Raw genomic sequence first — 23,468 nt, forward strand, 5'->3', positions numbered from 1 at the left:
GTTTCTACTGCTCAAAGAGGAGACAAATGAGCTTTAGTAAGGATAGTATTATGGACTGAAAAACATCAAATAACGCTTCAATCCAAAAGTTCCTAATGACACTATTACTAACAACTGGTCACTGTTTTAAAGGATGACTACAAACTAATTCATTGTTTTGAAAACTGATTTAAAAAGCAAAGTAGTGGGGAGTGACTTAAGCAATTATCTTGCCTTTCCTAAACAAACCATTGAATAACTAAACAAAAAATCAGGGGAAATGTCTCTTTATATAACTATTCCAGCTTTATTAAATGAAGAAAGAAGGATACAATTAGAATGTCACCATTTTGGGACCCCTAATGGATTATTGGCTATAGGTATTGAGGATCAATAGCTGCTAACACCACAGAAAAAGAGACAAACAGAAAATAATAGGCTTCAAATAGAACACACCATCTTGCCAAATTCATTAAATTTATCTGGTCAAAAAAACTTAAAACTTGATTTTGATCAAGCCTGTACATTACTACAATTTACAGAAAATACAGAGGACAACAGAACATCTTAGACTATAGCACATGCTGCAGACAGCAAAACCCATGCTGTGTGCAACTCTACAGGACAAACAACTTCATTTTCTTTAACAAGTGAGTTGGAAGAGAAAACAGGAGAGGGTACCCATATATTAAAAGAAACTTAGGAGACATATCAACCCATCACAATGTGTTTTCTTCCTTGGATCTTGATTCAAATAAGTTAAAAAACAAAATGAACAAAAAAAAGTTTATGACATCTTTGAGAAAACTGGAAAATTGATATTAAGGAATTACTGTTAATTGTTTAGGTATGAAAATAGTATTATGTTTACATTTTTAAAATTCATATCTTTTACAGCAAATATTGAAATATTTACATTTGAAAGACTATGCTAGCTCAGATATGCTTTAAAATTATATATATATAAAAGCATGGGATATGAGTAGAGTTGTAAGTGAAACAAGATTGGCCATAATCTGATAATGTTGAAGCTGGGTGACAGGTTTGTGGGGATTTATTAGAAGTAGTACAATTGTACTTTTATATATGCTTAAACTTTTTTCATAGTACAGAGTGAAGAAAAAAAGAAAAAGAAAAGAATTTATGGCTTTTAGTTGGTAGTATTTAAAAAAAGAAAAAAGCAGCAATGTAAAAACCCTCTAAGGCCAGTTACAAAATAATTCAATACCCTTGCAGTGAAATGTATGTCAGCTACATATAGGTATTATATGTAACTTGAAAAGATATCCATAATGTAATATTAAACTAAAAAACAAGTGGTAAACAATATGTACTGTATAATGACATTTTAGCATGCATGCGTGCTTTCCCAGTAAGCATGCACCTACTAAAGTTTTATGTTTCCTACACTCATTTAAAAAATGTACATTTAAAAATTTACTAATTGCATGTAGCCTTTTAGTAGTTTTCTATTGGCTTCAATATAGAAAAACATTCTCCTGTCTTTGCGATAAGAGGTCTGGGTTAAGGAAGTTGGCAGTATTAGAAGGGAGAAACTGAACCATGCAAGGTAACATGAGTAGCAGGATTTTTTAAAAAAAACAATTTTAAGGCAAAGAAGTGAAGAAAGAAAAGAATCATAATCTAGGCTAAAGTGGTATGCTTAGAGGAACAGGTTAAAAGTGGAATAGGCAATAGAGATTAAATGAAAGGTATGCAGAGATTTTAGTGACAAGGTTCATTTGGAAAAATGCAAAAAGACACCAACATTTCCTAACTTCTTCTTTGCTATCTCCTCCTCAGCGTTCTCCTTAACAGTGTGAAACTCCCAACATTCAGAGCTGAGTTGACCCTTTACTGGCTGGAGCCGGACTCCAGGTGAGTCCTATGAGGCTGCCAGATACACTATTTGCGTTGGGACACTTCTTGTCCCCTGTAGGAGGGTGGGGAACTGGGCACAATTAGATGGAGTTCAATGAGGGTGACATTTGCTGAAAGTTAGAGCTTAAAATCCCATTATTACTGTGGAACACACAATGGGAGGGCAGAAAGCAGTTTTCTGTCATCTGCAAGGGCAGGGATAAACGGACAAAGAGGGGAAAATACACAGGGCCTACAAGTTAAAAAAAACTCACCAAACTAGAACAAAAATAAATAACTCTGGCCAATAACATGTTAGCCATTTTCTCTAACTACGCTAGAGAAGTTATCTCAACTCTCTTATCTCTCTCTGGAGATAATACTTGCTATCTGACAAGACATTTCTTCATTTTACCTTTCCTCTCAGATCATTCAGCTTCCTCTCCAAGTTCTTCAGTACAGACAGCCTCTTTCCTATACTCTGGGATGCTCCTATACCCAGGCCTGGAGTTCTTGGGCAGGATGGTCAGGATCAGTAGTTCCAAGACGTGTTCCTTGCTGTGTATCACTGGTCTCCACCACTGATGGCAAAGAACCTGAAGCTGGACCCTTGAGGCCCAAGTAAATACCCACCATATCCTCTCTGAAGAACTCCTGACCAGAAGCTCCCTTTCTGTGCGGGCTAGATTCTTTAACTATTTGACACTTCTTTCGTTCTTCTGCAGTTGGTCTGAATGCATTCCTGGGTGAAACAGCTCAGAAGACTGGCTCACTGCAGCAGTGCGTATGCTTCAGGCTGATGGTAAGGCATAACACATCATTGTTGAGATCAGCTCCAAACTGGAACATATTTACTCAGAGTGAATGGCTGTATCAAGGCAAAAAATGTGAAGGTAAAAAAAAAATTTCTGTGAAAGATAAATAAGCAAAACATGACATAAAATTAACTAAAAGACATTTCAGTTACTTCAAGAGTGAAGAATAAGACACTATTAGCTTTTAGATCTAGAAAATTCAGTGAAATATTCAGATGATTATCAAAAACAATAGGTGCAAAAAGTAATGCACACAACTTGGTATGCTTATATTGCATGTCAGATGGGTCAATTAACATTTACAGGCATACATTGGACATATTGCAGATTTGGTTCTAGACCACTGCAAAAAAGCAAATATTGCAATAAAGTGAGTTACACAATTTTTTTGCCTTTCCAGTGCATATAAAAGTTATGTTTACACTACATGACAGTCTATTAAGTGTGAAGTAGCATGTCTAAAAAATGCATATACCTTAATTAAAAGATACTTTATTGCTAAAAAATGCAGGACTCTTCACTGAGTCATAATCTTTGAGGCTGCAGAGTCTTACCTTAATGTCTGCTGACTCATGGCTGATTAGGGTGATAACTGCTGAAGGCTCAGGTGGCTGTGGCAATTTCTTAAAACATGACAACACTGAAGTTTGCTGCATCAGTTGATTCTTCCTTTCATGAACTATTTCTCTGTGGTATGTGATGCTGTTTAATAGCATTTTACCCACAGAACTCTCAAAGTTGGAGTCAATCCTCTCAAACTCTGCCACTGCTTTATCAGTCAAGTTTATGTGACATTCTAAATTCTTTGCTGTTATTTCAACAATTTCACAGCATCTTCCCCAGGAGTAGATTTCATCCTAAGAAACCACTTTCTTTACTCATCCATAAGAAGCAACTTCTCATCCATTCAAATTTTATCATAAGAATGCAGCAATTCTGTCACATCTTCAGGCTACACTTCTAATTCTAGTTCTCTTGCTATTTCCACTATATCTACAGTTATTTCCTCCACTGAAGTCTTGAACCTGTGAAAGTCATCCATGAGGATGGGAATCAACTTCTTCCAAACTCCTGTTCATGTTGATATTTTGATCTCCTCCCATGAATCACAAATGTTCTTAATTGCATCTAGAATGTGAATCCTCTCCAGAAGGTTTTCAATGTACTTCACTCAGATCCATCAGAGGAATCACTATCTATGGCAGCTATACCCTTACAAAATGTATTTCTTAAATAATAAGACTTGAAAGTTGAAATTACTCCTTGATCTGTGGGCTGTGGAATGGTTAGCTGTGTTAGCAGGCATGAAAACAATATTAACCTTTTTGCACATCTCCCTCAGAGCTCTTCAGTGACTCGGTGCATTGTCAATGAGCAGTAATATTTCGAAAGGAATCTTTTTTTCTTCTGAGCAGTAGGTCTCAACAGTGGGCTTAAAATATTCAGTAAACCATGCTGTAAATAAATGTGCTATCGTCCAGGCTTTGTTGTTCCATTTCTAGAGCACAGACAGAGTAGATTTAGCATGATTCTTTTTGTTTGTTTGTGTGTTTGTTTGAGACAGGGTCTTTCTCTGTTACCCAGGCTGGAGTGCAGTGGCACAATCTTGGCTCACTGCAACCTCTGCTTCCCAGGCTCAAGCAATCTACCCACCTTAGCCTCCCTAGTAGCTGGGACCACAGGTGTGTGCCACCACACCCAGCTAATTTTTGTATTTTTTTGTAGAGACAGGGTTTTTCCATGTTGCCCAGGCTAGTCTCAAACTCCTGGGCTCAGCAATCCTCCTGACTTGGCCTCTCAATGTGCTAGGATTACAGCATGCCCAGCCAGCATGATCCTTAAGGACTCTAGGATTTTCAGCTTAGTAAATGAGCATTGGCTTCAACTTCAAGTCACCAGCTCCATTAGCTCCTATCAAGAAAGGCAGACTGTCCTTTGAAGCCAGGCACTGACTTCTCTCTAGTTATGGAAGTCCAAGATGGTATCTTCTTCCAATATAAAGTGTTTCATCTACATTAAAAATATGTTGTTTAGTATAGCCACCTTCATCCACTATCTTAGCTAGGTTTTCTGAATAACTTGCTGCAGTGTCTACACCAACATTTGCTGCTTCACTTTGCACTGTTATGTTGTGGAGACAGCTTCTTTCTTTAAACCTCATGAAGCAACCTCTGCTAGCTTCTAACTTTTCTTCTGCAGCTTCCTCATCTCTCTCAGCCGTCACAGAATTGAAGAAAGTTAGGACCCTGCTGTGGATTAGGCTGTGGCTTAAAGGCATGTTGTGGCTGGTTTGATCTTCTTTCCAGATCACTCAAACTTTCTCCGTATCAGCAATAAAGCTGTTTTGCTTTCTTATCACTCATGTGTTCAGTGGAGTGGTTTTACTTCCTTCAAGAACTTTTCCTTTGCATTCACAACTGGCTGTTTGGTACAAGAGGCCTCGCTTTCAACCTATCTCAGCTTTCAACATGTCTTCCTCACTAAGCTTAATCATTTCTAGCTTTTGATTTAAAGAGAGAGATGTGAGACTCTTCCTTTCATGTGAACACTGAGAGGCCACTGTAGTGTTATTAACTGGTTTCATTTCAACACTGTGTGTCTCAGGGAATAGGGAGGCCTGAGGAGAGAGAAATGGGGGAATGGTTGGTTGGTGGAAGAGTCAGAACACACACCACATTTATCAGTTAAGTTAGGCATCTTATATGGGTGTGGTTAGCGGTGCCCCAAAACAATTGCAAATTATATCAAAGATCACTGATCACAGATCACCATAATAGATATAATAATAATTTTAAATTTTGAAATACTCATTTACCAAAATGTGACACAGAAACACGAAGTGTGCACATGATGTTGGAAAAATGGTGTTGACAGACTTGCTTGATGCAGGGTTGCCACAAACTTTCAATTTGCAGAAAACACAGTATCTGTGAAGTGCAATAAAGCAAAGTGCAAGTAAAATGACATATGCCTGTATAAGTCAACTTCTCTGTGCCAAGAATTGTGCTAGATGATTTCAAAAGTTTGTCTGTTTGTTTGTTTGAGACAGAGTTTTTCTCTCATTGCCCAGGCTGGAATGCAATGGCGCGATCTCGGCTCACTGCAGCCTCTGCCTCCCGGGTTCAAGCCTCCCAAGTAGCTGAGATTACAGGCATGTGCCACCACACTCAGCTAATTTTGTATTTTTAGTAGAGACGGGGTTTCACCATGTTGGTCAGGCTGGTCTCAAACTCCTGACCTCAGGTGATCCACCCGCCTCGGCCTCCCAAAGTGCTGGGTTTACAGGCATGAGCCACCGCGCCTGGCCCAAAAGTATTTTTAATTTTAGAATAGTGTGCATGTCAGTCAGGGGACCTCACATCTGACTTATCAGTCCGAAGTTAAACAAACAGGGCCCCCTTGGTACACAAACCCAGTGGGTATTTTTCAGTCCTTTTCCTACCAGATGCCCCTGCAGCACCTAACACTGCTAACTACCCCCAATCTTCTAAGAAACACTATACTCTTCTGGTTGTTCTTCCATAAGTTGGTTTTTGTAGCGTTTAGCCTAATGCTTGGCACTCAGGAAGAACAGTTATGCATTGCTTAATCACATGGTTATGTTCTGAGAAATGTGTCTTTAGGCAATTTCATCATTGTGAGAATATCATAGACTGTACTTCCACAAACCTAGATGGTAGAGCCTACTATACACCTAGGCTATAGTGTATAACCTAATGCTCCTAGGCTACAAACCTGTACAGCACGTTTCTGTATTGAATATTGTAGGCAGCTATAACACAAAGCCAAGTATTTGTATATCTAAACATAGAAAAGGTATAGTAAAAATATGTTATTATAATCTTATGGAACTATTATTATACACGTGGTCTGCTGTTTACTGAAACATCGCTATGTGGCACATGACTGTATTATATAAGTACCTGTTAAATATGTTTCTAATGACTATTATAGTCTACTTCGTAGCTCTTATTCTGCCTGTCAAAAATGTCTAGTATCCAGCTGGGCACGGTGGCTCCAACCTGTAATCCCAACACTTTGGGAGGCTGAGGCGGGTGGATCACCTGAGGTGAGGAGTTCGACACCAGCTTGACCAACATGGAGAAACCCCATCTCTACTAAAAATACAAAATTAGCCGGGTGTGATGGTGCGTGCCTGTAATCCTAGCTATTTGGGAGGCTGAGGCAGGACAATTACTTGAACCCAGGAGGCGGAGGTTGTGGTGAGCTGAGGTTTAGCCATTGCACTCCAGCATGGGCAACAAGAGCAAAACTCCATCAAAAAAAAAATGTTTAGTATCCTAAATTGAAATCCAGCCTTATTCTCATCCCATATTTATTCTGGGCAATCTCAACCATTTGATGACATCAGCTTTCACCTGAAAACTCCTAAGCCTGATTCTTTCATACCAATCTTTCTTTGGAGCTCCAGGCCCTTACAGTCCAGTGGTGCATTAGACCTTTTCACTTGTATGTCTTACAAGCATCTTCAACTCACCACCAAAAATTCATCATTTTCCCCTTGTGACCAATTTATTCTCCAATATTAGCCATCTCTTATAAAATTGTGCCACACTTACCTAATAATTTAATCCAAAAACCTGCCTATTTATCCCTGGCTACATTTATTTTATTTAAAGAATACACTTAGTATGTGACAGGCAGTGCTCTCAGTACCTTTTCTTTCTCACTTTCATCAATCTAATTAGTTATCAGGTCTAGTTAAATCTGTAATCTTTAACACAGTTCCACTTGGTGCCTCTTTATTTCTATAGCCAGTGACTTACTTTCACCAACTTATGGTTTTGGTTCTTTCTTTAACAACTACAAGTCTCTTATCTCTCTTGCTTTCAGTTTTGCCCCTTTCCAATTCATTCACCACACCACTTCTAGAATATTTCTAGAAAGCTAGTAAGATTACATTACTCCTCTGCTTAAATCCAGACAGAGCATATAACTGCCCAACTACTGTGCATTGCCACAGTTTACTGGGTGCTTCAAATGGCTTATAGGAGTACCACCAGCATACTGATCTCTTCAGCTACCAGGGTGGCCAGGAAGTGTGCATACAAATTTTCTTTATGTGCTGTGACATTAAGAAAATGGAAAAGCACACCACCCTATAAACTTTAAATTCCTCAGCATATTTCAGTTACTCTCTACTCTCTTTGCCCCACCTCTGCCACTCTTGTTGCCCAGGCTGGAATGCACCCATCTTCATTTACTTGTGGTTTTCTGAAATGGTTTTCTGATCCCTCCTTCACATACTATAACTATCCCTCAAGGTCCATTTCCTCTTTGCTATCCAACTTCTGAGAGTCCACAGAGACAGCTTTGCTATTGCCTACTCAGGGAAGTTATCTTTAACGTTCCACCTCCAAAATCCCTATGTACGAAGTTTATTTTCCTCAAGGCAACATGTCTTTCCCATTACACTATACAGTAAGAAATGCCTTTTATCTGGCTTATTCCCATTTTTGCAACATAAAGCCTGGCCCATTATGTGGCACTCAATAAATGCTTGCTTGAATGTTCTAACTTCTGAATGTTTTCTTACCCAGAGAAATTCACGTACCACTTCCCTCTGTTTTGCAGAATTGTGGGGACCATGTAAAGTATTTTTCTTTAAGTACTAAGCCTTTACAGATACACAATATCGTGACCATTAGCATAGGGGATTTTTATGAAAACTCTGAAAAAACTGTTCAGGTTAAAACAGCCGTAGGATTCAGAAAACGTATACGGAAGCCAGCTTTTGGCTATAAGGACCTGTCAGCTGATGGATTCCGGTGAGGCCTCCTTGCTGGTAAGTCTGTGCCCTCATCTCAGAAGGGGGTGATCCATACAGACCTAGCTCTGTACGGCGCTTTGTTCAGTTCTCTGTATCTCTGAAATGTCTGATGGAGCCGACACAAAACACAAAATCCTGATCCTGAGAGATCTACATAAAAGAGGGGAACTCGAGCAAGCCCTGGAAAAGGGGGCAACAGCACCCCCTCCGAGTACCGTTATCTCTGGATCGCTGAGAAAGTATAAAGCATCTTGCATGGGTAGAAGAGACCAGGACACCGCCTACACACACAGTCCCAGGACACTAAAACCTGAACACCTCTCTAGGAGAAAGGACGCACTTCGGCCGGCTCCTCTGCCGCCTCTCTAGGATTCTTGGAGGATCCATCAATCTCAGTGGTTCATTTGTGCACACCACCTGGCTCGCCTTTGTGAGCGCAGAAGCCGCCTCAAAAAGGCTGAGGCCGACAGGGGTCGTAACCTCTTGTGTCCAGCAGCCACTCAGTCTGGGCTGACTTCTCTCTCTCCCCTGCTGAAGACACTTGACTGCTCGCACTGGATCCTGCCGTGTCCTCCATTCCGTAGGTCCCCGGTCCTCCAGGGTCTCAGGCGTCAGGGTCTTTCCCTCTATCCTCAGGGAGATTCCTCAATTCGGCCCCAGCGAGCACCTTAGAGCCCAACCAAGATCCTGGGATGGCTGATGGGGCTGTAGGAGTCTGGGCACAGGCACACTCAGAGCTCCTCCCACAGCCCTAGTCATGTCTCTCAGAAGATAAAGGGCTTTCCAAACAAAACAACCAACCAACCAACCAACCCCAGGTCTGGTATTATCTGTACCACACAAATTGTCCAATTACCTTCACTCTGCCCCCAAGGGTCAAATGCAATAATCAACACCCACCTGAGGAAAACGGGGAAGATGTTGGCTTGCTCTCCATTGTTTTAAAACTGTTTAAATAAATCGGGTCCCCCCGAGTAACTTAACCACTAGCAAGTTTGGGGCTTATAGATCCCTGACTACATACCCCTCTACAATGAATTAGCAGAAGTCAGGGGTGATGAGGGGAGGCCACCACCACCCCCACCCCTGCAGTCAATGATCTTGAGTCAATTGCTGAATAGCTATGAAGATCTATTGACACACTTAAGGCAGGGTCAGCTGTCTTTGGTACCATCAAGTGGCAAGAGGACTCCTCCACAGCCAACAAATAATGTGGAGTGAATGTGATAAATTATGAAACTACTTGGTACAATATCTGCCCCCTTCCCCTTCATCCGACTACCTGCTTAAAATGGCTCACTGTTTGCCTTAACACTGCAAGCTCTGATCCAGTACTCTATCTTCTCACTTTCTTCTACAGTATAAGGTTGAACACTGTACTCCATCGGTCCCTATACCACTGAAACACTCCTGTGCTTCCAGGATGTTGTCCATCTTGTCTGGTAAACCATTCACTCAATAGGTTAATCTTAGGTAACTAGTTATGTTAACAATGGGTTTGTCTTAATTAGGGGCGGGATGGGGGGGCCCTCTGTTTTGTTTGTGCAGACATATTATCCCATCCTTTCTTTCCTAATCCAATAGATCTATTACTGGGGGTTACCAGGCTAGGTGGCTACACCTAAGTCTCCAACAGCCTTTTTCATATATATTCTGCCTTAGCTTTCATGCTAGAACATTGTAATCTTTCTGATTCTCTGTCTCTTCTATATGCTTGGTTGAAAAAATACTGCCTATTGCAAAAATTATTAGTATGGGGATCATACCTCCTGGTTTATACCTGTTGTCTTGGTGTAATTATTAACAGCACTCCTTTTCATTTTCAAGTGTCCCAGATTGGACAATAAATTATATAGTTACCTTATGTGTGTGGACCACTAATATGCTAATTAGATACAGATTTTCAGGCTCTGCCTCAGAAACTGATTCAGTAGGTCTGGGGTGGGGCTGAGAAAACTGCACTTCAAACCAACAACCCAGGTGATTCTAGTGCAGGTATCATCAAGAAATAGTGCTTTCAACACTGCCCATTGGCAGTTGGCATAGAAAACTGGGGATAGGTTCAAGGAGATCTAAAAATCACAGTGGTTTATAGACTATGCTTTTCTCCCTGTCCTCCATTTTATGGAAAGTAATAAAAAGTGTGAGGAGTAAAAGGCAGTGAGATTTTCACTGCTTAAGACAATAGTATCTAAAAACTTGGACCAGTTGATAAATAAGAGAGATTTCTAATAATTATTATGAAGATGAAGCATGTTTCTTGGCAACACTCTGTCTCTGCATCTATCTTTTTATTTTTCCTTTGGTCAACATTTTTTGCCCAATCTAGAGTTTTAGCATCTAATTTTACCTTCTGTCTGATTCTTTTTTATGTTCTTATATTTTGTTCTTTTTTCTTTCCATCCCACTTTGTTGTTGCTGTTGTTTGCAGATGCCTACAGTGGGTCTCAGGGCTCCAAGTGTAAGTGTCTATGAAACCATATATAATTCACAATTATCTTTGTTCATAATTGGTTTCCTTTACAAAATTTTTAAGGCAATAAAAGACAGAAAGATTACTACAAGTGCTTAAGCACTTTGGACTTCACTTTTCTCATTATCTTAAATGGAGAAGCATTTAAGATATTTATAAACTCAGAATACTATAGAATATGTATTACATCACTTTATGGAATACATATTTACTTAAGAAGTTGATTTTACTTCAAAATCGAGTCTACTATATTTTTCTTAACTTCACTCAAAAATCTGTAGCTATTTATCTTGGAAATAATTTAACCTCAAGACACAATAAAAAATACTCTTCAGGAAATATAAGTTTTTTATAATACCCACAATAAGCCTTAAGTAGTGACACAAACAGTTTGATATGTAAGGTGTAAGAATATGTGATAGAACTAAATACACTAAACTGAAAAATACCACCCATCACTTCTCCATTTCTCTGTAGAAGAATTATGTGCAATTCTGGTTGCCCACGCCTTGTTTCCTAGCTCATATGAAAGCTGTTAGCTTTTGAACAGAAGGAATTTAACTTGGACTAAACTGGGGAAAAGAATGAAACAGAATATGTAACATTTTAAAATAGTGAGATTTTTCATCTATAGGAGTTTGTTAAATAAACTATGGAGTATGAACAAATAAAATTCTATTCACTTATAAAAAGAATGAAGAAGTTCTGTTACGATGTGGACATCTCTAAAGATTATATTCTTTCATGAAAACAGCAAGGTATTAGAAGAGTATAAATAATATGCCATCTTCCTGAGTAATGGAAGAAATAAGATTATACATTCATATTTGCCTATATTTACATAAAGAAACACTGAAAGATACATAAGAAACTAGTACAATGGCTACTTATAAAGGGAAAGTAGACCTTTTTGTATTATTTTGATTTTTGAACCAGGTGAAGAATGAATTATCTTTTTAAAAAAGTCCTACTGAGTAAATTAAATTTTAAAAGCTAAAAATAATAATTACAAAAATAAAATGCTTTCAATGAGGAATAAATGAGAAGAGTCTTTCCTGGACTCCACTGTAAATTAAATAGAGGAGTTGTGCATTTATTGAAACATATAAATGGGTGGGTTTGTTGAGCAACTTCAGTGACTTATAAATCCTATAAATTCCATATACTTGTAATTTTTATTTGGTGATATAATGCCTCCAGTGGCTTAATAGAGTGTTACACTAGGAAGTAGGAGACAGGGTTCTAGTTCCAGCTCTGCTTTTAACTGGCTGTATGATCTTAGTTACTTCCCAGAACTTCCTTTTCTCTTATCTGTCAAATAAGAGCAAGCAGAAGTGATCTCTAAGGTCCCTTAGAGTGATTCTGTTATTCTTAAGTTACTTGCTATGTATTGGGTATTTGGGTGTATTCCAAACCAGATTGTTTTCACCATAGGTTTTCCATTTCTTTGTCTCCTGGACGTTGTGTAAAGCTTTGTAAAGAGTTACTAAGTCAATGTTAAGGGAAATAAATTTTTTTATTTATGATCTTGGTGGTTATCAATAGTAAATGCTGAGAAATGTGGAGGTTATAAAAACAATCAACATGAAAGAGTGATCATACTCTTCAATCTTGAATATGTTTCAAATTTTCCATACAAAATATTGAATAAAGGAGAAAAAGACAAAAACAAAAAAATGCTCATTATATGTTACGGGAAAAATACAAAGAGGCCTGTATTTTCCAATAAGAAATCTGAGGTGAGATATCAGATTTTTAGCTAAGTTTCTTAGCCTCTGCGTAAATTTAAAATCATGAGCAATATTTGTTATGAGGAGCCACTGAGCTGCTAATAACATATGGCTGCTTCAGTTCCTTGGTTCCTAAAGGCTACCTAAAAAATCTATAGAAATCTAACTTACTATAAATCTACATTTATATAGGAGGATTCATCTGCCCCTTTTTGTAGGTTACAAAGCAAATTATCATATTTTATGTGAATAGAAAGAAGTCAGGAAACCTATATTATGAATTTTATTACAATTATTTTTAAGTTAATTTTTAAATACTCGGTGAACTGCATTTGAGATTATTTTGTACTCAGCCTACATATAATTATTTTAAACTTTTAAAAAAAGTTTTTAAAAACTAGGATGAAGAAGTTTTCCTGAAATAGAAAACTTCTTGCACAGATGTGTGTGAAACTAGGTCTACAGCATACATGATGAAATCAACACAAGAGGCAACATTCAGTATTGCAAAGCTGTGGATGTCACTGATCAGAGAACTCGGCAGATGTATTTAAGATATTATGCTTCTGTCTGCATAAAAGTAAGGGAATTTTTACTGGCTTTCCCTTGAACTTTTCTATGCTAGAGGACACAGCAGGGACAAAGTAAGAAATATTATCCCCTACCTGTTCCAAGGAGCTAGCTTGATTCAGCCACTGGGTGGACTTTCCGATGCTGGATTAGGTTGCAATGGTAAATGAAGTTCTTGCCACATTCTTCACATTCATAAGGTCTCTCTCCAGTGTGAATTCTCTGATGCTTAATGAGGACTGAACGTCGACTAAAACTCTTATTGCACTGATTGCACTGGTAAGGCTTCTCCCCAGTGTGAATTCTGAGGTGATGGAAAAGCCCGGCATTCTGGCTGAAGGCTTTACCACAAACACTGCACTGGTAGCGCTTCTCCCCAGTGTGGAGTCTCTGGTGCTGGAATAGGCCTGACCTCTGGCTGAAGGCCCGCCCACACTCATCACATTCATAAGGCTTCTCACCTGTGTGTGTTCTCTGGTGCTCGATAAGGATGGAATTCTGGGTGAAGCTTTTTCCACATTCACTACAGATATAGGGTCTCTCCACTGAAGAGCTCACCCTTTGCTTTTCCAATCTGCCCTCACGGTCACAGGTATCTCCATACTCAGGAATCTGAGTAATATTACCATTCTGTTTTCCAAGAACTTGTATAAGAGATTTCACTTCCTGAGAAATCTCCCTCTTTGGGGCTAACTCCACATTCCAAGTCCCAGCCTTGCCATCTAAAATAATGATAACATGAAAGATAACATGAAGTATGAAAAATAACAGATTATCTTTCCAAAGACAAAAGAAAAAAAGTGGCCAGGAGAATGGGTGGAAGGGGACAAGTAGCCACTTTTTCTGTTTATTTTTCCACTCTAAAGCTATTATACCCAGACCTCAGGGAAAAGATGCACGGTATTATAACTGCTTACTTAATTGTCTGCCTCTCCCACTAGACTGTAAACTTTGTGAGAGTGGGGACCACATCTGCCTTGTTTATCAACTGTATCCCTGGTACCTGGCACAGTGCCTGGCATACAGCAGACACTAAATAAATGGGTTGAATTGATAAATATTCAGGGAATGAGGTAGGCTGTCTGAGGAAATTCTGATCCTCACCAATCTCTTGAACTGGGCACACCTCTCGCAAATTATACCCAAGTTGCTCTTCCAAGGTTTGGAATTGGTCATTTGATGACTCCTGAGCTGCTCCTGGAGTTGCCTTCTCCTTTACAAACTCTTCCTGTTCATGAGCATGGCTCAGGACCTGGTGGAAATCAAGGACAGTTGGGAACCCAATATCAGAGAGAACATGGCAAGGAGGCCTCCTCAGGCCTGGATAGAAAAGAAGGACCAAGAAGCTGGCAAAGAAAAAACAGAGGCAGAGAGACTAAAAGCCTACAGAAGATCAAGTCTGGCATAAAAAAAAATCCTCCTCCTCTACCTTTTCTTGTTGCACTGAAACCCCATACTTGTTCTTACAGGTATAAATCCCTGTTCTCCCATCTTCTCACCTGCTCTCCTGGTTCATCCAGCTCTCTCTCCAAATCCTCCAGCACAGTCACTGCCTCCTCTCCACTCACAGGACGGTGCTGTCTGACCCAGGCCTGGAGCTCCTCGGGCAGGATAGTCAGGAACTGCTCCAGCACCAGCAGCTCTAGGATCTGCTCCTTGGTGTGCATCTCTGGTCTCAGCCACTGATGGCAGAGCTCCTGGAGTCTTTGAAGAGCCTCCCGGGGCCCAGGGGACTCCTGATAGCAGAACTGCCTGAAGCGTCTACGAAAGATCTCTCTGGTATGAGGGTTATTTCTTGACAGGCCTGATTCTGGCCCACAGGAATGTTCCTCCTCTTCCTCCTTTACCTTCACTGCCAGAAGTCCTTCCTGCATCTCTGCAGTCTGAAGGGTCAAGGTTATGGCCATCAAAGGTTTAACTATTCAGAAAAATAATCTATTCTTGATAATTCTCCCTTGATCTTTTCTTCTGGAAACCCCGAGATCTAGACAATAATTTACGAAGAAAAAAATATAAAAATGCAGGAAACCTCAGGACAAGGAGGGACTGGAGTATTTACACTAAAATCAGTCACTCTGTCTCATGAAGGAACACCAAAACCTGATTAATGATAGATACTTTAGAAATACGAATCCAGATAATATAGGAAGAAAAAAGAAATGGAACAAAAACGCCTACAGTTTTCTGAAGGAAGGTACTGTTTCAATCATCCTGACCGAAACAGCTCAAATCAGCTTGAGTATATTGGGTTTCCATTTGAATAGCAAGATACTAAATTCAGGGTAAATTTTAGCTGTATGAAGGTAAAAAAACACTTTGGGCCCAAGTGGTCACAGATGACACCAAGAATTAAGAAGAAAAGGGAAACAAATGGAGGATGGAGGGAAAGTAAAGAATATAAAAAGAATAAGAACCGTAAGAAATGCACTTGGAGAGAGGAGGCAGAGTCCCTCCAGCCATAGGAGGTATGGAGGAGGGAGATCTAGGTTTAAAGTGTGTAAGGTCTTGGACTGAGACATCAACCTGCAGGTATTCCCTCCAGAGTCTTGGGCTTCATGTTTTGAGCCTTGGTCTCTTCAATCTATAAAACAGGAATCCTAAAACCAACACTGCCTATCTTTCTAGGTTGATACAAAGATAAAACGAGGATAATGAGCACAAAGAAGTTGGCTACTTAGTAAACTCCAAAGTGGTAACACTTATTTTTCTTATGTTATTGTATGATTAAATGAATATCCTAGTGGTTTAAGGCTAAGGCAAAAGAATCAGAAAGTAGTTGACTGCAGTGGTCTAGGCTCAGAGATACTAAAATGACGGAAATATTGGTTCCAGTACTTTAAAACAGGAGTAGAATTTGACCTTTCTCTTGCCCTTTAATTTCTTTGAAACTTTTTCTCTTTGAAGCTACTTGAAGGTGGAGAGTAGGCAATTTTATGTAAAATAAAATTACTGCTAATAAAAAGACAAATGTCTATGACTCCTGAGGTCAGAAGTTCGAGAATAGCCTGGCCAACATGATGAAACCCCGTCTCTGCTAAAAAATACAAAAATTAGCTGGGCGTGGTGGCACACGCCTGTTATCCCAGCTACTCAGGAGGCTGAGGCTGGAGAATCGCTTGAACCCCGGAGGCAGAGGTTGCAGTGGACTGAGATCACACTACTGCACTCTAGCCTGGGCGACAGAGCAAGACTCTGTCTCAAAAAAACAAAAACAAAAACAAACTTATGAGCAATCTTTACCAGGATAGTAATTAATGAAGACAATTTTCTGAAAGAAAAACAATTATATGACCCAGTGATTTCTAAGCACCATCTTCAAGTAGAGACTTTCAAACTTTTTTGACCAGGACTCTTATTAAGAAATATTTTATATTATAACCCAGAACACACATGCATATGTATATAAGTATATGTTTGTGCATTTATGAGATACACAAATACCTAAAATAATAATTTCACAAAACACTATGTATCCTTGCTCTATATAGTGACATACAATTATTTTTAAACCTATTTCATTAAAAGACAAAAAAAAAGGCTGGGAACAGATTTTGTGGGTTATAAAATCTATGTGGTGGGTTGTGACACACCACATAGATTTTATGACCCACAAATGAATAATAACCTGTAGAATAAAATATTTTTGTTTTAAGTAAAATTGTTGTAATCCATTGCAAAAATAACCCTACTCTATTCTGTTTGTTGTTTTTTGTTTTTGTTTTTGTTTTTTTGAGAAGGAGTCTTGCTCTATTGCCCAGGCTGGAGTACAGTGGCGCAATCTCAGCTCACTGCAACCTCCGCCTCCTGGGTTCAAGCAATTCTCCTACCTCAGCCTCCTGAGTAGCTGGTATTACAGGCACCCACTACCATGCCAGGCTAATTTTTGTATTTTTAGTAGAGACAGGGTTGTACCATGTTGGCCAGGCTGGTCTCGAACTCCTGACCGCAGATGATCCACCCGCCTTGGCCTCCCAAAGTGCTGGGATTACAGGCATTAGCCACCGCGCCCAGCAACCCTACACTATTCTTAAGGTGTTGACATGCATTGTGAAATTAAATAAGAATAGGGTATTTTATTAGTCTGTTCTCAAGCTGCTACTAAAGACATACCCAAGACTGGGTAATTTATAAAGGAAAGAGGTTTAATTGACCCACAGTTCAGCATGGCTGGGGAGGCCTCAGGAAACTTACAATCATGGTGGAAGGGGAAGCAAACATGTCCTTCTTCACATGCAGCAGCAGGAGAAGTGCCGAGCAAAAGGGGGAAAAGCCCCTTATAAAACCATCAGATCTCATGAGAACGCACTGTCACCAGAATAGCATGAAGGTACCTGCCCCCATAATTAAATTATCTCCTACCGGGTCCCTCCCACGACACATGGGGATTATGAGAAATTGGGAACTATAATTCAAGATGAGATTTGGATGGGGACACAGCCAAACCATATCAGGTATTTAAATTACAAGTGAACACTGATCACATTACAACCCGAAGAAAAATTAGATTCATATTGTGATTATTGGTTATATTTATCAAAGGGGAAACAAACTACTGGCATGGGACAGCATCCTTCCGGATAACCTGCACACATAATCCTCTCCATAAAGTTCTGACATCTTTGGTTTGGTTACCTTCTGTAATCACTACCCCAGGAAGTGTACAGAGGATTTTTTTCCTCTAAAGACAGAATCTGCAAATTCATGTTTTCCCCCACTTTTTTTTTTTTTGAGACGGAATCTCACCCTGTCGCCCAGGCTGGAGTGCAACAGCACGATCTCAGCTCACTGCTTCCCAGGTTCAAATGATTCTCCCCTCAGCCTCCTGAGTAGCTGGGATTACAGGCACCCGCTACCATGCCTAGCTAATTTTTGTATTTTTTTGGTAGAGACAGGGTTTCACCATGTTGGCCAGGCTGGTTTCGAACTCCTGACCTCGTGATCTGCCTGCCTCAGCCTCCCAAACTGCTGGGATTACAGGTGTGAGCCACCACGCCCAGCCTTCCTCCACTTTTCTTGGTGCGACTCACCACCACTGTGACTACCATACTATCTTTTTCTGTCATAACTTTTCATACACCATTCATTCACTTGGCAGATATTTATTCAGAGCCTACCAGCAAATATATATTCAGAGCCTACCATATTCCATGTACTGTTCTAGGCACTGGGGATACAGCTGCAATTATAACAAAGTCCCTAGTCTCATGGAATTTACATCCTAATAACAGTATTAATAATAGCAGACATTTATAGTGCTTTTAACGTGCCAGGTATTGTTACAGATGCTTTATATATATTAACCCATTTAATCCTCAAAACGACCATAAATAAGGTGCTATTATTACCCCCATATCACAGATGAGAAAACTGAGATATGAAAAGTTTAAGTTACTAGTCCAAAGTTCAAGTCAGTTACAGATAGTAAGCAGTGAAGCTGCAATTCAAACCCAACAAATCTGACATCAGAATTTACAGTCTCCACTGCTACAACACTAACTTCTGTTGGGGAAAAGAGGGGCCAGGATGAGGAAAAGGGGTCAGAGGAAACAGATAATAATTAAGTATTTGTGAAGTAGTGATAAATGCTATAGAGAAAATAAAGGTAAGGAGATAGAGAGTAAGGGGAAAGAAAGGTTGCTATTTTATAGAGTCAGGGAAGGCCTTGATAAGGTAATGGTTGAACAGACCTGAAGGAAGTGAGGAGCAAGTCACATGGCTATCTGGAGAAAGACTCTTCCATGCAAAGGTAACTGCCAAGTGCAAATTTTTGCAGGTGGGAACACACCTGGATTCTTCAGGTAATAGCTAGTTGAACAATGGCTGGAACAAAGAAAACAAAAGGGAAAGTAACAGGAGATAAAGCAGGGAGCTTGGGAACTGATCATGAAAGGCAGTGGTAAGGGCTCTAACTTGTATTCTATGAGATATGGAAACCACTGGGGATTTTTGAGCCAAGGGGTAACAAAATTTTACTTACATTTAACACAAAAGCATAACTCTAGCCGCTGTGTCAATGACCTTGGGGTTAAGTGGAGGCAGAGAGGGATGCTATGATAATCATCCAGGGAAGAGATCATCATGGCTTGAAACATGGTCTGCTGAATTTGTTCTAGGGTAAGAAAGTTTTGTGGTAGAAATATCAAATAGCTAAATCCAGAATATATACTCTCACATTACTCAATAAACGTACCATGGATTCAAAGGATGAAACAGCCACTTATGCTTTCTTGTTTTTTCAATCTTTTAGGGTCCGAAAATGTCTTTTTCTTATTTACCACCTGTGCCGCTTGGTTTCAAGTCAAAGTTTTTCTATTCAAAGGCAATGTAGCTGAAGCTTAGAGCTCTGCCCAGAAAAATTCATTTCTGGGATGTGGTGTTTCAAATCTTTATACAGTTTCCCAAATACAAATTTCCCTATTTTCTGTGTATACTCTGGGTTCATTTTTGCTTTCCTTCACCTGATTTTGCTTTTATCTGGTGGCCTTAATACCCAGATCCTTGCACCAGCATACCTGAGTTCTTCTTTGAACCCGGTGTCTCCAAAAGGCTTCCCCAGTTTTTTGTAATACTGCCCTCCTCGTCACAAACATAGAGTTCCTAATCTTCCATTCAGGATCACAACCTCAATGTATATGCCAGGTATATAATTAGCATAATAAGTCTTACCTTAAAAAATACATCTGCATTTTAAAGTTGGTTCCTCCTAGAGCCTCAGCAAGCTGAACACCCCCAAATCTACCATCATCCTCATGGAAGGATGCTGTTAACCAAGGACATGCACGTAGGTGAAGACTAAGCAGCATGTAATACAAATGTGCCTTTATCATCATATATCCCACGACCCTCACCTCCGCTGACACCATCTATGGCTCCTCACTAATTGGATGAATTCCCAAACTCTCAAGCACAGTTTAAAACCAGTCAGACCTTTAGCTTCTGTTGTCTGGCTCCACTCTTGGTTTCCTCTATTCCACAAGCAAAAACTCTCAGCTCCAGTCAGGTTTTTCTTCTCACTATTCTAATCAGGCGTTTCTCATCCCTGTGCCATGAGCTTGGTCTTGCCTTCTTCCCTTATTGGAACCTTACCCAATCTCTGCAGCTTGATTCAAATCTCACATCCTCTCTGAAGTCTTTATCCATTTCAGCTCACCCTCTTCCAACTGCCCACTCATATGTCAGGTACTGTATGAGTCCCACCTTTCACCCTCAGTCACAATTTATCTTGTACCATTACTTCTCTTCAGAACCATTTTTTTAAATCCAAAAAGTAGAGAGGAATATAGAATTCTTTCACCAAGTTCTATTACCCTGAAATAAACAGTCTTAAATACTGGAATGTGTCCTTTTCTATGCGTTTGCAATCGTATATACACATGTATACACATGTGCACACATAGAGTTGATATAAGCCCATATATTTTATTTACCTTAGACAAGCAGAAGGTAGTATGAGATAGCAGAGAACACAGGCAGATCTGGTTGTTAATTTTTTTTTTTTTTTTTTTTTTTTGAGACAGAGTCTTGCTTTTGTTGCCCAGGCGGGAGTGCAGTGGTGCGATCTCGGCTCACTTGCAACCTCTGCCTCCCAGGTTCAAGCAATCCTCCTGCCTCAGCTTCCGGAGTAGCTGGGATTACAGGGACCCACCACCACTCCTGGCTCATTTTTGCATTTTTAGTAGGATAGAGTTTCACCATATGGGTCAGGCTGGTCTCGAACTCCCGACCTCAGGTGATCTGCCCACCTCGGCCTCCCAAAGTGCTGGGATTACAGGCATGAACCATAGTGCCAGGCCATCTGTGAATTTTAACGCAGTGATCTTGGGCAAGTTAGTTGATTTTTCTAAGCCTCAAGCTCATATATGAAATGAGGTCAACAACTGCCTTGCCAACTTGTTGAGAATATTAAATGAGATAATGCATACAAAGTGTTTTTGCACAAAACCTGGCATATAAACATGCAAATTAATCTTTTAATAAGATAATGTACAATTTTGGTACAATGGTAGTTTAATTAATAGTTGCTACTTTCCCTTAGGGCCAAGACTGTAATCTTTTTCTATTGCTCAAAGAACAAGATGAGTGGGTGAAAACATGCACACAAACCAATAAAACGGCTGTTTCATCAGGTTTGCAGAAACACTGAAAGATATACGTCTTCAGATATATTCTCTCCAATCAAATCCTAACTAGAAGCCCAGGACTACTGAGATACAAAAGAAGGACGGGATTCAAATGAGCGAAGTAACTTCCCGGGTTATAGCTGTAAAGCTAATATAGGAACAGAGTGGAGTTAGCATAGCAAAGGTTTTAAGAAAATGGAGTCTGGAGCCAAATTGCCTGTATTTGAATCCTGCCTACACCCCCTACTCGCTCTACGACCTTGGGCAAGTTACTAACTTCATTTTCTTCTTGTATGTTAATTTTAAAAAGGGGCGGGACAGAGAAGTGGGGTGTAGTCTACATAATAATAGTGCCTATCTCATAGAGTTATGAGAAGCAGATAATATTTGTAAAGTGCTTAGAACAGTGCTGGGCTGGCACATAGTAGATGCTATTTATTCTTTTAAAAAATTCGATAGCAGCAAGAGCCTTTATACTATGTGAGTTAGACTAAGAAAGGCTGTGGCATAGTTTAAAACTATCCCTGCTCATTCTTTAAAATAAGTCCACAGTAGACAATAAGACATCGGAAAATACAAACATTTCTTCATATCCGAATCTATTTGAATCCTAAGATGCAGATACGGAGAGTTCAGAGTGCCATCAGTACAGGGCAGAGAGGTTGAAGAGCTCAGGAACAGACATAGGGTGGGGGAAAGGGGTAGGGGCAACGACGCTGACTTTTGGTTAACAAGGCCCTTCCAGGCTGCGGAGCAACCTCCTCTGCCCTTCACCTGCCCGGCCCATCTCTGGCCAGGAAGACCCTGCCGCCAAATCCCCACACCCAGTCCAGGTCGCAGTGCACAGACTGGCCCTTCCGAAGCCCCTCAGCGGTAGCCCGACTCCGAAGCTCACCGAGGAATCCGTGAGAGGAGATGCCACCTGGCGCAGATCACACCGGCTCTGAATCCTTGACAACCGCAGCCCAAAGAATGATAAACTACAAAGGCCGGAAATGCGTCACCGCGGCCCGCTCTCCGCGGAACAGCGGTTCCGGCTGTGTTCCTTCTAGGAAGGCCGGAGGTTTCCACACCTCTGTGGTCGTCACTCTGAATCCCGTCTGTAGTCTTAAGTGAGATACTAGGTGACACATTGTCTTCCACGCGGCAATATAATAACGGCCAACATAGTGTTTTAACACGTATTAATTCATTACCCCGCATAACAACCCTGTGAGTTAGGTACAATTATCTCCATTTAACAGGTGAGGAAACTGAAGCACATTTCTACATTTATTAGTTGCCATTTCCTGCAAAGAATACCTTTTCTTTTCCCTGCCGTCTCATTTTATCACGATGAACTCATGGATTCCTTTACAAATAATTACTGTCATTATTATGTTGATGCTCAAATTATTTAAAATTTGGTCAGTTGGAGCCCTTTCACACTGCTCCCTCTCTTTTCTTTTTTTTGACAAAGTCTCCAGGCTGGAGTGCAGTGGATGCGATCTCAGCTCACTGCAACCTCCGCATTCTGGGTTCAAGTGATCTTCCTGTCTCGGCCTCCTGAGTATCTGGGATTACAAGAACACATCACTATGCCTTAGTGAGGCTGGTCTTGAACTCCTGTCCCTCAAGTGATCTGCCCCCTCGGCCTCCCAAAGGGCTGGGATTACAGAAGTGAGCCACCGCACCCGGCCACAAACAGGTTTCTATGTCCTTTGATAAGTTCCCAACAGTTTTTGTGCACTTCACTTTCTCACAAAAGATATTTCAGTCCCATTTTATACTATTCCTACCCTAAACCTAGAATCACCATTGCTTCATGAAGCTACAGTACATCAGTGAAAAATGGTATATAGAAACCAAGATCTGGATTTCGGGCAATGAATAACCTCATTGCTACTGTGTCCGGCATTGGTTCCTGCCAGTCTACTGTGTCCAGAATTGGCTCCTTCCAGTGGGTTCCTGCTCTGACTTCAAGAATGAAGCCGCGGATGCTCATGGTGAGCATTACAGTTCTTAAAGATGGTGTGTCTGGAGTTTGTTCCTTCTGCTGTTCAGATGTGTCCAGAGTTTCTTCCTTCCGGTGGGTTCGTGGTCTCACTTGACTTCAGGAGTGAGGTCGTAAACCTTTGCAGTGTGTTACAG

At 40.3% G+C, this 23,468-nt stretch overlaps 1 protein-coding gene across 8 annotated transcripts; it reads right to left on the bottom strand.

Moving 5' to 3' along the window:
- Nucleotides 1–264: 264 nt before the first annotated feature.
- Nucleotides 265–22,350, bottom strand: ZSCAN23 (zinc finger and SCAN domain containing 23). Of its 8 annotated transcripts, XR_010157945.1 has the most exons (9): nt 22,234–22,350; nt 19,196–19,327; nt 18,906–19,038; nt 14,718–15,202; nt 14,323–14,470; nt 13,314–13,940; nt 5,470–5,581; nt 3,209–5,271; nt 265–2,707 (listed from the first exon to the last, which is right to left on the bottom strand). XR_010157945.1 is itself a non-coding variant. In XM_063812823.1 (7 exons), the coding sequence occupies exons 4-6, from the start codon at nt 15,123–15,125 to the stop codon at nt 13,327–13,329; spliced, it is 1,170 nt and encodes a 389-aa protein (XP_063668893.1). In that variant the 5' UTR covers nt 15,126–15,202; nt 18,906–19,038; nt 19,196–19,327; nt 22,234–22,335; the 3' UTR covers nt 9,988–10,914; nt 13,314–13,326. The 8 variants fall into 8 exon arrangements, 1 of the variants encoding a protein (XP_063668893.1); XR_010157944.1 differs by lacking the exon at nt 5,470–5,581 and having other exon boundaries at nt 22,234–22,340; XR_010157948.1 differs by lacking the exon at nt 18,906–19,038 and having other exon boundaries at nt 22,234–22,337.
- Between the last annotated feature and the right edge of the window lie 1,118 nt (nt 22,351–23,468).

The sequence above is a fragment of the Pan troglodytes genome, chromosome 5 (genome assembly GCF_028858775.2).
Source record: "Pan troglodytes isolate AG18354 chromosome 5, NHGRI_mPanTro3-v2.0_pri, whole genome shotgun sequence".
Taxonomy (NCBI): Eukaryota; Metazoa; Chordata; class Mammalia; order Primates; family Hominidae; genus Pan; species Pan troglodytes.